Source organism: Lemur catta, chromosome 1 (genome assembly GCF_020740605.2).
Source record: "Lemur catta isolate mLemCat1 chromosome 1, mLemCat1.pri, whole genome shotgun sequence".
In the NCBI taxonomy this organism is placed as follows: domain Eukaryota; kingdom Metazoa; phylum Chordata; class Mammalia; order Primates; family Lemuridae; genus Lemur; species Lemur catta.
In genome coordinates, this window is record NC_059128.1 from 59,375,937 (window position 1) to 59,390,534 (window position 14,598).

Sequence of the window (14,598 nt, forward strand, 5' to 3'; positions counted from 1 at the left end):
TTAGGTACTAGAATCACCAGATGATTTGTTTTGTTACGTGTTATTTAGACGGGCTTCTAGTTGAGATCTCACCTGGATTTGTTAGTGAACACCTCACCTACATGTGGCCTCCTGACAGGATGATAACTGAATTCTAAGAGCCAGAATCCCAAAAGAATTCAGCAGAAGCTGTATCATCCTTTATTTATTGACTTAACTTTTGAAGTCACATAGTGGTCACTTCTCACTTTAATCATAAACCTGCCCAGATTCAAGGGGAGGGAGTAAAGGCCCTTTCAGTGGGAAGAATATTAAAGTCACATTGTAAAGAAAGAATATGTTGAATGGGAGATAATGTTGTGGGCATCATTGGGAAATAATAGCTGTCTCATCCTGTAATTCCTCAGGCCTCTATCCTTTGCACGTGCTAGTCTCCTAACCTAGAATACTTTGTTCTGGCTTTTATGCTTGGCCAACTTCAGTCATATGGTTGGTTGAGCATCTTTTATGGGCTGAGCATCGTATCATATATTTTATGTACATTATCTCAAATCATTACAATAACTGTTCAAGGTAGAGAATACCTTGATTTAACTCTAACTTTAGCCTTTTTTTGTGAGGTCTTCCTTTTCCCAAACCCCCTGAGTTGAGCTTTTCCTCTCAGAACTTTTCATGAACCTACCTGTTTTAGGTTTTATTATAGCACTCGTTATATTTATTTTTTACTTAATTACATTATCTTTCTCCCCATTAAACTGAATTTCTTGAGGCAGGTATGATTTTCATATATCCATTTGTCAAATATTTGAATAGATGACAAGTACTTGGCTTGGCAGTAGGAAAATAGAGATAAAATACAGACCGTGCCCTCAGGTACCTCATGTTTTCATGGATGAGACAGATAGGTAAATGGGCAGGTACACGGTTTGATAAATAGGAATTACTGAACACTCTGAAATGAACCAAGAGGGACATAAGTTAGAATGGATAGTGAAGTTGGTCTTACGCAGGCTTCCTGGAGGAAGTGCTTTCTAACCTGAGACTTCATAAAATTTTTTAAACTTAATTTTAAAAATTGCCTTGAAAGAGGAATAGGAGTGACAAAGAGGAGAAGGGGATAAGGACATTTCTCCTAAAGGAAACAATATATGCAAGGGCATGAGAATCTGAAAATTTAGAGGATGGTGAGAATTATAAATAGTAGTTATATTTGGTAAAACAGGAATGGATTGTTTGTGGTCAATTGGTGGATAGGGACAGTGGATGAGACTGATCTCGGGCCAGATCATGGAGAGCCTTGTAAGTAATCTTAATGAACTTGGATTTTATCCTTAGAATAGTGTGGAGCTAATGAAGGATTAAGCCAAGATGTGATGGTACCCCATTTATGTTTTAGAAAAATAACTGGTGATAGAGTGGTGAATGGACTGGAGAGTCTAGTGAGAGAGTCTAGTTAGAAAACTGTTCTGGTAATACAGAAAGGAAATGATAAGGGTCAGAATTCAAGGGAGGGACAGATACTAAACAGATTTAAGAGGTAGAACCAACAAGAGTAAGTATTAGATTTTGTATTTTGGAAACATGAGTTCTGGAAGAATTTTATGATTTTTATATGAATGACTGGGTGCATGGTAGGTTAGAGAATATGAGTAATATGGCTTTTGATAGGGAAGCTTCTTTTAGTTTTGGGCAAATTGTGTTTGAAGGTTCCTGAAACATGTCCAGGTAGTGATGGATGAGGCAGGGAAACAGTTGGGTCTGCACTTTTGGCATTTAGGAGAGCATTTTGAGCTAGAGTCTCAGAGTTGGTATTTTGCTTTACATTGGGAGATGAGGGGAAAAGATGGAAGTGAATTCACTTATTTGAGTTGTGGGGAAGTTAGGGGGGGTGGGTGTAGTGAGGTGGGTGACTTGATAGGGATCAGGCTAGGATGAAGTCATGGGGGGGTTATATTTGTGAGGGGTAGGTCAGTAAGGGAGCTGAGAGAATTCTTTTTCCAGAAGCAAAAGATAAGTTCTGATTTTTTTCTTTCTTTTTTCTTGGTTGGTTATTTATTTATTTATTAATTATTTTGACACAGTCTGGCTCTGTCGCCCGGGTAGAGTACTGTGGTCTTGTCATAGTTCACTACAACCTTGAACTCCTGGGCTCAAGTGATCCTGCTGCCTCAGCCTCCCTAGTAGCAGGGACTACAGGTGTATACCAAGACACCTGGCTAATTTTTCTATTTTTGATAGAGACAGGGTCTTGCTCTTCTTGCTCAGGCTGGTCTCAAGCTCCTGAGCTGAAGCAGTTTCCCGCCTCGGCTTAGTTTTTATCTTGATATCATTCATTCAACATGTAAAACTCTCAACATGCATGTTTCCTCTGTGTATAGAACCCTGCTAGGTACTGTATGAAATAAATCCTCACTACTGAGGAGTTTATAGGTTTTTAGGAGAGAGTTACAATGGATAACAAGAAGTATTAATAAAATATAAATTATAAAGTAAGTTAAAACAAAAAACCAGTCCTATTTTGGGTGGTAGGGAAGGTAAGTCTAAAAGTCTGAGGTGTATACTCTGGTTTCTCTTCAGATTGTATAAATCTTTCGCCTTTTAAAAGTCTGAGGTGACACTCAGGCTGAGACAAGAGAAGGATGACAAATGGCCAGCTGTGGGAAGAGTTGGGGGAAAAAGATTTTAGGCAGAGGGGACAACACACACATTAGCATCTATATTTATTTTTCTACCTATCTCTATATTTTGAAAACCGTTGACTTTATACCAATACCTCCAGTTATAATCTAACATCACAGGTTGCATGCTAGTTTTCTCTCTTTCTGTATGTGACTCCCTTTTCCTGCAGTGAGAAACCTGGTTCCCATTATCCTTTATTTATTTGTTTGATCCATTCTCTTGTATGTATCAATTGCCCATCACTGGGACATTCTCCTGCACAGATGCCCTCTTTACCTTGCTCATGCTCTAACATCATATAGCAGAATAACCCCCTTTCTTCCCTCTAGATACCCTGCTAGCCATATCTCCTATGTAAATGTTTAAGGGGTTATTTCAGTAGTTCAAACAAGATTTTGATGTTGGTTTATGTCAGGGTTATAGAAGAGGATGAGGAGAGAAGTAGACAGATTTAGGATCTATTTTGGAGAGCTTAATTGGTAGGATTTAAGTCATGGCTTGGATGTGTAATGTGGGGGAAAAGGGGGAAAATCAAGGATGATTCCCAGGTTTCTGGCTTTCTGGATGGCTGACATTTACTATGATGGAGATTTGGGAGTGGGAATACAAATTAGGAATGTTTTTTTTTTTTTTGGAGACAGAGTCTCGCTCTATTGCCCCAGCTAGAGTGCCGTGGCGTGCAGCCTAGCTCACAGCAACCTCAAACTCCTGGGCTTAAGCAATCCTTCTGCCTCAGCCTCCTGAGTAGCTGGGACTACAGGCATGCACTACCATGTCCGGCTATTTTTTTTTATATATATTTTTAGTTGTCCAGCTAGTTTCTTTCTATTCCTAGTAGAGATGAGGTCTCGCTTTTGCTCAGGCTGGTCTTGAACTCCTGACCTCGAGTGATCCTCCCTCCTCGGCCTCCCAGAGTGCTGGGATTACAGGCGTGAGCCACCACACCCAGCCTCAGATTAGGAATTTTGTTTTGAATATACTCATTTTAAGATGCCAGTCATATTTCTAAATGGAGATAGTGATAGTTGGTCTGAGGTGGAAAAAATACTTTGGGCGTTTTCATGGTATGTGTATGAGATTTATATTCATGTTTTACAAACTAAGGGATTGGGTGAGAAAGAAAGTCATACTAAGAAACTCCCTAACCAACTACAGAAGAGTCATTTTTAAAGTCTTATGTGTGTATTACAATGGCTATATTAAAGCAGGACATCTAGCAGAGTATCTACTAGTAAACAACACTTGTAATTTGTTTTAGTTGCAATATGAACTTTTAAGTAGTATAATTATAGTTCTCTCAACTATTCTGTAGTTTTTAGAATTCATTAATTAATATTAGCATTGTCTTCACTACCTCTTTGCTCAATTTATAGTGTGTATTGTTGAGGTTTTGTAATTGGCTTTTTAGTTCTGAACAAATACAGTTAACCTATATTTTAATTGAGGACTATTAGTAATGCTAAATAGTGTTTTAAAGGTTTTTTTTAAAGAAAAGTTTCTTAGAATTGTGTGTAAAATGATGATTACATCTATTTTCACTAGAATAGTGTGTCTTTATAACCACTCAGTCTTATCATTTCTCCCAGACTTTAACCACTATATGATATATGTAACACAATTTAACTTGTACTCCCTAAATCTGTTAAAACAAAAAAAAAAGTTTTATCATTTCAAGGATTCCAATGAGTTCCCCCCCATGAGTTTCAAGTTGAATAGTGATGATATAAAATTATTGGACTATTTCTTGAATTATAAGGCACTCCTATGACTTAATGAGTCTTCTCTGAAGACTGAATTATCTGTATTTGAGTTACATTGTTCCCCTCAGATAATTTTGACCTATCTTGAGTTCCATATGCCATAATTTCATGTATTGGAAATTTATTTGCTGTGCTAGTTCATCATAATAAAAATTAATAGATAAAGAGGAAATAATATATACTTGAATCCATTAAGAAAAAATTGTTCTGTATTTAAAAACTTGATTTATAAACAACTGAATTTATAGCAGAATAAATGGAGCAAATTAACTCCATTACGTAAGTATTGTTAAAGTGAGAGGTATCTAAGTACATTAACTGTGAGTTACCTTTTGAAGATTTATAATTTATGTAAACCTTCCTTTTTGCTAATTTATGTCACACAAAATATGGTATAATTATATTCATGTTATATTACATTTAAACAAAATTTAATAAATTATATATGTAAAATTTATTCTTTTAACATGTTAAACTTATTCTGGTTGCTAGAAGTTTGATGAGCTTTACATAGAATTTCTTGCTTTATTTTTGGGGATCTGATTTGGTCTTTTACCTTTATGTATGTAAAGTAAATTTTAGCTATCTTTCTATATTAAAGAGAAATAATTTTCAAGAATTCAGCTATAAAGTATTTGCCTTAAATCAATGGCTCTATTATAGTGGCAGTCATAAATGAAATTAGTCTATCTAAACTAGCTCCCCATTCCTGATTTCCTTTTGGATTGGCAATTAATGTATTCATAATAGTAGCTTATAGTAATGTAAATTTTTATTAGCAAAACTCACAGGAAGAGAACATCATTATCACATAACTAGTTTAAATAGGAATGTAAGAAGACATTTGTTTATTCTCTTTGAAATCTAAACACAAAAATTAATGATTTTTGCATATATATGAATATGCGCTAAGTACCTTCTCAGAGTTGAAAATAACTCCAGAGCTAGAAAAACAAGTTTTTTTCCCCCTGTCCCATAGCCAAAAGTACAGCAGATGCTTCTTAGGGATAAAATTGATCACAGTTAACCTCTGAGACCCTATGAGGTTAGAACTTTCTGGGTTTTGTTTGTTTTAAACTGGCTCTTTAACTATACTTGTTCAGGAAATTCTTCACATTTTAGAAAACACAGCAGGTCCTATTATTATTCCCCAAATTAGCAAATGCTGTATTCCCCCATGAAGTGTAGGAAGTTTATACTAAACATTTCTCTTAAATTTTATTTATTTTTATATGCAGTTTTTACACTGGATAAATAGATGAATTTTATTTTTAATATAAAGCCTATGGTAAATCTATTCTTGTTATTTGATATGAGGACTATCAGTTTCACCATTTTATTCTTTATTTACAAGCTACTGTTTTCTAAAGAAAAAACCACTACTTTTTTAGACTATGTTGTTTCCCTATGGTATTATTAACACTTTCACAATCTCTTCTCATCTGTTCCATTTACTACATATGCGTATGTAGAGAGCAACAATACTTAAGATTAGGGTATGTTAGGCAGTCTTCTGATCTTACCTGAGAACTAGGGAACTGGCTCTTGTAACCTTGCCTCAAAGCATTTAATTCCTGACTTAGAAAAATTACAGGTGACTACATGTCATAAGTTACCAGTGTTGCTGGCTAATAAAAACCACTTGTGTTTAATCAGCGATTACTCAGCTATTGAATGAAAGAGGTCTTCTAAAATCTTCTGCCGGACCCTTTAAGAATCATGTAAGCAGATATTAAAAAGTAGAGTTAAGGCCATGCTGTGGCACAGTGGCTCATGCCTATAATCCTAGCACTCTGGGAGGCCAAGGTGGGAGGATCCCTTGAGCTCAGGAGTTCAAGACCAGCCTGAGCAAGAGTGACACTGTCTCTACTAAAAATAGAAAAAATTAGCCGAGTGTAGTGACGCAGCCCTATAGACCCTGCTGCCTGGGAGGCTGAGGCAGGTGGATCTCTCGAGCCCAGGAGTTTGAGGTTGTAGTAAGCTAGGCTGTTACCATGGCACTCTAGCCTGGACAACAGAGATTTAAAAAAAAAAAAAAGTAGAGATACTTTCACATTCATATAGGTATCTGTTTAAACCTGCTAAAGGTATGGGAGGTACTCACTTGCACACATTAAAAATTGGAGCATAAATAATTCCACTAAAATATTGAGAGTATTGCTTTTTACATCATCTGTTGCTATAGTGTAGTGGTCTGTGCAGAGAAGTTAGAAAATGTATTTCATGTCACATGGCTGAGATTCCTACTAAATGTAAATTATGGTTTTTCATATTTTAAGTGTTGATAAAACATAGGGAATATAAAAACAGTAACACAAATTCTGTTTTTGATAACATTGTGTTTTGCAGGTTTATGTAATAGGCATTTAGACTATTCAGGGGAGAGAATGGGAGCTAAAGATAGTTTATTATAGTACCCAGTACTGGATTAAGCTTTTTTTTTTTTTTTAAGAGACAGGGTCTTGCTCTTCCCAGGCTGCAGTGCAGTGGCCCTATCACGGCTCACTGCAACCTCAAACTCCTGGACTCAAGGGATCCTCCTGCCTCAGCCTCCTAAGTTGTTGGGACTACAGGAGAGTGCCACCTCGCTCAGCTAATTTCTAAATTTTTTTTGTAGTGACAGCGTCTCACTATGTTGCCCAAGCTGGTCTTAAACTCCTGGTTTCATGCAGTTCTCTGACTTCAGCCTCCCAAAATGCTGGCATTACAGGCATGAGCCACTGTGCCCGGCCTGAGCTAAGTTTTTAATGTATATTATTTCGTTTAATCTTTATAACTGTATAGAGTAGATATTGTTTAGATATTGTGTTCGCTTTACAAATTAGGAAGTAGACTTCAGAAAAGTCACACAGCTGCTATTCTGTTTTACCCTGGTCTTTCAAACTCCAAATTAGCGCTTTTCCCTGTAAAACATGAATTGAACAATGGTCCTGACCTTTAGGGACTCTTCTGTAAATAAGGAAATAAAGTAGTACATTAAACAGTGTATACACTGCTTTTATGAGATTTTAGGAATATGAAAGTACCACTTAGCTGGGGTGTTAGGAAGGGTTTTACACAGTAGTTGGTGTTTGAGTAAGTATTGGATAAAAAATTTTTTTAACACATTTTCATGCTGCTACGTTAAATGGTTTCCAACTTGGTATTTTTTTTTTTTTTTTTTTTTTTTTTTTTTTTTTTGAGTCAGAGTCTCACTCTGTTCCCCGGGCTAGAGTGCTGTGGCATCAGCCTAGCTCACAGCAACCTCAAACTCCTGGGCCCAAGCGATCCTCCTGCCTCAGCCTCCCAAGTAGCTGGGACTACAGGCATGTGCCACCATGCCCGTCTAATTTTTTGTATGTATATTTTAGTTGTTTGGCTAATTTCTTTCTATTTTTAGTAGAGACGGGGTCTAGCTCTTGCTCAGGCTGGTCTCGAACTCCTGAGCTCAAGCGATCCTCCTGCCTCGGCTTCCCAGAGTGCTAGGATTACAGGCGTGAGCCACCGCGCCCGGTCCCAACTTGGTATTTTCAGCAGTGAAGAAATCAGCATGTGAATATTTTTATGGAAACAAAAACAATGTGAGAAATATAACCTAATAAACACTTAGACACAGTATATTGAGCACAATGTGTTATGTTACAGCTTTTTATTACCTATTATTTTATTAATATTTTGATGTTAAGAATTTACTAATCCTAAATGTGATATGATTTCTTTCACTGCAGATGTCCTCCTCGCACTTTCTTACCAGCCCTCTGCAAAATTTTTCTTGATGAAAGTGCTCCAGACAATGTATTAGAGGTGACAGCCCGTGCCATAACATACTACCTGGATGTATCTGCAGAATGTACCCGAAGGATTGTTGGGGTAGATGGAGCTATAAAAGCACTTTGTAATCGTTTGGTTGTAGTTGAACTTAACAACAGAACTAGCAGAGACTTAGCTGAACAATGTGTAAAGGTAAGTATTATTTATTGGCCCATTTAAACATCACTTAGAGAATAAAAAATCTATTTTACTAAAAAAATAAAATTCTTTCTTATCATCAATCTTACTTTATTGAGAGTGGATGAGAACAGTGGAAATTACAGCCCTTGTGGCATCAGTGGAGGTCCCATGGGGTTTGGGAAAAGAAACTTTGTCTCTGAAGGAAAAGTGTAGGTCATTGATGTGCTGCTCTTCTGTGCTGCTTCAGTTTCTGGCAGCCACTAACATTTTGATATAGGTTATCCCTATTCTTACCCAAAATGGTTTTGTATGGAAATAGTAGTAATAACCACCACGACAACTAATACTAATCACCAGTGCCAGGCATTATTCTAAGCACTTTAAGTGTAGTGACTCAGTTAATCTTCGTGACAACTCTGTGAGGTAGGTGCCATTAATATCATCATTTCTATTTTACAGATGAAAAAAATTCAAGTATACTGAGGTTAAGTAATGTGCTTGGGAGTAGTGAGTGGCAGAGCCAAGATTTGAAGTTTAGGAATTTGAAGATTTAGGAAGTCTGATCCTATGGCTTATGGATTTAACTATTTTGCTATACTCCCTTTAGAGTAAGCTATTGTCTTTATTACTTATGGGCCTACTTAGGAATTTTATGCGGCTCTAAAGGCATTACTATTATGTCAGTAATTTGTTGGAACTATTGATGAACACATTCAGAATAGTACATGATTCTATTTTTTATAATTCCTGCTTTATTCTTTTCATAATTGTTGCTGCTCCAGGTTAACAGTTCTCAAAATTTTTTGTCTCAGGATCCTTTTGCAAGTTTAAAATGTTTGAGGATCCCCAAAGAGCCTGGGGATAGGCTAATATCTATTTATTGTACTAGATGTTAGAATTGAGAAATTTAAAATATTTATCTTAAAATAACAAACTCAGTTTGGGTGCGATGGCTTACGCCTGTAATCCTAGCACTCTAAGCACTTTAAGTGTGTCAACTCAATCTTCAGGACAACTCTATATGAGGTAGGTACTGTAAATATCATCATTTCTATTTAGGATTACTCCTGTAAATCCTAGCCAAGGCGTGAAGGAAGATTGCTTGAGCTCAGTTAGACACCAGCCTGAGCAAGAGCGAGACCCTGTCTCTACAAAAACCAGAAAAATTAACTGGGCATGGTGGTGTGTGCCTGTAGTCCCAGCTACTTGGGAGGTTGAGGTCGTAGGATTACTTGAGCCCAGGAGTTTGAGGTTGCAGTGAGCACGATGATGCCACTGTGGTTCAGCCAGGGTGACAGATCAGATTCTGTCTCAAAAACAAACAAACAAAAAAACCCTTTGGCTTAATAGACTTCTGGATCCTCATATGTGTTTCTGCATTTAGTCTAGTGCAGTATCATACTTCATGTAGTTCCTGGAAAACACTACCCTGTATTCATGAGAGAATGAAACTGAAGAAGACAAACAGTATTATACTGTTGTGAAACAAATTTAACTTCAGAGCTCCTTGAAAATGTTGTAGGAACTTGGGGTCCCTAGACCACACTTTGAGAACTTTCTACCTCTGTGTCTGTAGATTTATTTCTGTTGTGTCTGTAGCCTCAGAGGAAGAGGTATCCATTTTCATGTTCAAGGCTCCCCCCGCCCTTACTTTCTTGATCACATCACTTCCATGTTTCTTTCAGATCTGGGATTTACTCCATTGCTTATTCACTGACCTGTATTTTTAAATTCTTTCTTATCTGGCTCCTTATTCTCAGCCTATAAACATGCTGAAGTCTTGGGCTGTCTCTTTTTTTGTGGTGTTTTTGTTTCTCCAGCTTTTTATTTTCATAATTTTCAAACCTATTCTTGAAAGATTGGTACAGTTAACACCTTATATACACCCAGATTTGTCACTTGTTAACATTTTGCCACTTTGGTTTATTTTCTCTTTCTCTCTCCACCCCCTTCTATTCTTTTCTTCCTCCTCCTTTCTTTCTTCTATCCTCTTTTTTTTTTGGCACTGAACCTTTGAAAATAAGTTCCAGTCATTACGGCACTTTATCCCTAAATATTTTAGAATGTATCTCCTAAAAACAAGGACATTCTACCAAACCATAATACCATTATTTCACTTATGAAAATTAACAGTGATTCAGTAAGAATACAATATGCAGTTTATAGGTCCAGTGGTCCCAACATGTCTTTTGTGGCTTAAAAAAAATCAGGATCCAAACTTTGTACATTGCATTTGGTTTTTATTCTTCTTTAATGTAGAATGGTCGTCCCTTCTCTCTCTTTTTTTTCCCATGACACTGACCTTTTTTGTAGAGTCCATGCCAGTTATCTTATAAAATGTCCCACATTGTAGATTTCTTTGATTGTTTGTTATTAGTTTTAGTTTGGAAACTTTATTTGCAAGGTACTACATAAGAGATGTTGCATAGTTCTTACTGCATCACATCAGAAGGCATGTAATGTCCAATTGTTTTATTATTGGTGACCTGCCATTTATAAAAATAAAACAAAATCAAAGCTCCCTCTTTGGCTATGGATTTTGCTTCAGCTGTCTTCCTGTTCGTAGCCAATCTACTAGAAAGAGTAGTAAAAGGTTTACACTTAGTCACTCTTCAGCCCACTAAAATCAGGTTTATGCTTCTGTCATTCTCCCTGAAGCTGACGGGGAAATGGTTATCAGTGACATCCTTGTTATTAAAGTTGTGTACTCTATGCAGCCCTTACTTGATCTTAGTGGTGTTGGACATTGTTGACCATTTCATTATTTTTGAAGCCATTTTCTTTAGGTTTTGTCACACCTTACTCTCTTTCTTGCTTTCATTCTTTCCTTGTTTTCCTTTCCTTCTTAATTCATTCTGAAATGATCGTATTTTCTAAGGGCTTGTTTTTACCTTCTTAAAACTATGTATATTTTGCCTAGACAATCTCATCTGTACATTCAATACCATTTTTATGCAAATTTTCCTCACATTGGTATCTCTAGCCCTGATCTCTCAAGTTCTAGACTCCATATTCAGAGGGCTGCTGGACATCTCTAACTGGATGTCTGGACTCATTTTCTTTAGCTACAGTTGAACTCTTGTTTCGATAATTGGTATCAACTTCTACCCGGTCACTGAAGACAGAAACCTGTGCTTTATTCTTTATTTCCTTTCTTCTACTCCACACATAGAGTTAATGATCAACTCCTTTTTTAGTTTATTTCCTCTTGTTTGTCTCTGCTGTTATTGTCTTAGTCAAGCCTTCATCTTCTCTTAAATATTATGCTTGAATTTTTGCATTTGGCTGCAAACTCTCCCTGTACCCCGTTCTTTACACTTGTTAACTGGAAATTTGATTATATTATTTCCCTACTTAAGACATTTTTCTTGCTGACATGATAAAGTTTAAATTTCTGGTATGCCTGTAAAATCAGTGAATCCTGTTAACTCTTGTTGTACCTGAATATCTTAAACATAAACATAATTTAGAAAATAAAAGTTCATTTTTAATGTTTTGATGTTCATAGATTGAATATGAGGATGGTGAATACTAGTAGTAGCTAGCATTTATCCACCTTTTTTTTTTAAGGTCTGGGAGCTTACAAGCTTTTGCTAAATTTCTTGTAGTTCTTTAGCTTGCCATGATCTAAACCTGCACTGTCTTTAGCCAGGCATGGTGGCATGCGCCTGTGGTCCCAGTTACTTAGGAGGCTGAGGTGGGAGGATCACTTAAGCCCAGGAGTTGGAGGCTGTAGAGAGCTGTTACTGAGCCACTGCCCTCCAGCCTGGGTGACAGAGCAAGACCCTGTCTCTTAAAATTAAGTAAATAAATGTACTGTCCAATATGGTAGCCATATCTGCTTAGCACTTCAAATGTGGCTACTCCAAATTGAGATGCCTTGTAAGTATAAAATATACATATGATTTTTAAGATAATACATGAAAGAATGTAAAATATATCAGCAATTTTTTATATTGATTACATGTTGAAATGATACCTTGGACATGTTGGGTTAAATAAAGTATATTATTAAAACTAATTTTATTTGTTTTACTTTAGTGTTTTTTAATGTGTCTACTAATAAATTTGGAAAATGCCATTATGTTTTTGGTGAGTCTAGAGAATTAAACTTACATTCTTTTGTTAATTTTGTTTTGCTATTGTAGGTATTAGAACTGATATGTACTCGTGAGTCAGGAGCAGTCTTTGAGGCTGGTGGTTTGAACTGTGTGCTTACCTTCATTCGTGACAGTGGACACCTGGTTCATAAAGATACCTTGCACTCTGCCATGGCTGTGGTATCGAGACTTTGTGGCAAAATGGAACCTCAAGATTCTTCTTTAGAAATTTGTGTAGAATCTCTGTCTAGTTTATTAAAACATGAAGATCATCAGGTAAATAAATTGCTATTGTATACTTTCAGTTTCCAAAATGTGATTTTTTTTTAATAGTAATCCCCTATTTATGACTATGATACACTGTAATTTGAACTTTCCATTTGATGAAGTAGAGGTAATTCCATTTTTTTCCTCTTATGTTCTCTCTCTAAATTGTAATCTTTTTTTAATAACAAAACTTTTTAAATTATAAAAATGATATGTATTCTTAATTTAAAATGTTATAGAAATATATAATCATTTTTACAGCACTCGGTGTAATTTTGTTGTCAGTGTAGTTTTGTTGACCTAATTTTGTTGACTTAAGCTAGATCTCATTAAAATAAAATAACAGTATTTATAATCTTATGTATAACCTTTTGTTTAGTTAGCATACTTCAGATTATAAAACTTGATTTTTAATGCCTTTCTACTATTCATATATTTTCAGTTGATATAGAGTATCTTGGCAAGGTTACACATAATAATAGTTATTTTTTTTGAGCTTTTATGGTTCTTTATATGTATTGTCTCATTTAAGCTTACATAATGAGATATAGGTACCATTATTCTCCTTTTACAAAGGAGGAAACTTAGGCCTTAAGCAGTTAGATAACTTCCTTTTGTTATGCAGTTAGTAGAATATGGAGCTATGATTTAGATCTTAGCAGATTATATGCTACATCACTTTGCTACAGGTGCCTTTCTTACAGTGCCAGTATTGAAATGATCAGTACTAGCCCTTTTTAGATGAATTTTATCTATGTGCATATTCTTTATATCATTAGGTTTCAGATGGAGCTCTGCGATGCTTTGCGTCTCTAGCTGACCGATTTACTCGTCGTGGTGTTGACCCAGCTCCATTAGCTAAGCATGGATTAACTGAGGAGCTATTATCTCGAATGGCTGCTGCTGGTGGTACTGTATCAGGACCATCATCAGCATGTAAACCAGGTCGCAGCACCACAGGAGCTCCTTCCACAACTGCAGATTCCAAATTGAGTAATCAGGTGTCAACAATTGTAAGTCTGCTCTCAACACTTTGCAGAGGTTCTCCAGTAGTAACACACGTAAGAATGTTTTTGAATCTTTGCTCTTTAATCTTTCAGAAAAAGTGTTTTTTTAATGATGCCAATATATTAAACTTTTTTCTTTCCATTCTCTTTCTAGGATCTCCTGAGGTCAGAGCTTCCAGACTCAATTGAAAGTGCATTGCAGGGTGATGAAAGATGTGTACTTGACACCATGCGTTTGGTTGACCTTCTCTTGGTGCTATTATTTGAAGGACGAAAAGCTTTGCCAAAGTCTAGTGCTGGATCTACGGGCAGAATCCCAGGACTCCGGAGATTGGATAGTTCTGGGGAGCGCTCACATCGGCAGCTTATAGACTGTATTCGAAGTAAAGACACTGATGCACTTATAGATGCAATTGACACAGGAGGTCAGAAAGTATTTTTAAAGTATAAAAAGAAAATGGAAATAAGGAATTATATAGGGAATTTGTGGTTTCTAGTTTTTGGACAATTTTCTTAGCAATTAATTGTGCCAGGTAACAGAATGGCCAACCCCTTCAATATTCTCCCCTTTTCGTATGTATATTTGCATAATTATCAGCCTAGTGCATGGTAAGATCTGAATAAATACTTGTTGAATGAGTAAAACTTCTATGAAGTTGAAAATTTCCCTGTTATCATTGAAGGAGATCCTGTCAATTCTAAGGTGAATTGCAGATTGAATTTAGGGCTGTTATTTTCTTAAGATTGATGGAAACTGCCATGAGTGAATTATAATAATAGTAGACTATTTTAGACTGCTGCATGAGGTGATGAGCAAATATAAAGTCCTGAAAGATGCTTCTGGGTCATCTAATTTTTTCTTTTGTGTTCTTTGAA

General features: G+C 36.2%; 1 protein-coding gene across 4 annotated transcripts in view; it reads left to right on the forward strand.

Moving 5' to 3' along the window:
- The window catches only part of HECTD1 (HECT domain E3 ubiquitin protein ligase 1), an 87,594-nt gene that overhangs the window by 12,116 nt on the left and 60,880 nt on the right, over window positions 1-14,598 (forward strand). For all 4 annotated transcript variants that reach the window (XM_045569203.1, XM_045569218.1, XM_045569227.1 and 1 more), the window contains exons 3-6: window positions 8,126-8,360; window positions 12,497-12,724; window positions 13,495-13,776; window positions 13,877-14,147. In XM_045569203.1, coding sequence (XP_045425159.1) covers window positions 8,126-8,360; window positions 12,497-12,724; window positions 13,495-13,776; window positions 13,877-14,147 — 1,016 coding nt within the window. The remainder of the gene's footprint in view (window positions 1-8,125; window positions 8,361-12,496; window positions 12,725-13,494; window positions 13,777-13,876; window positions 14,148-14,598) is intronic.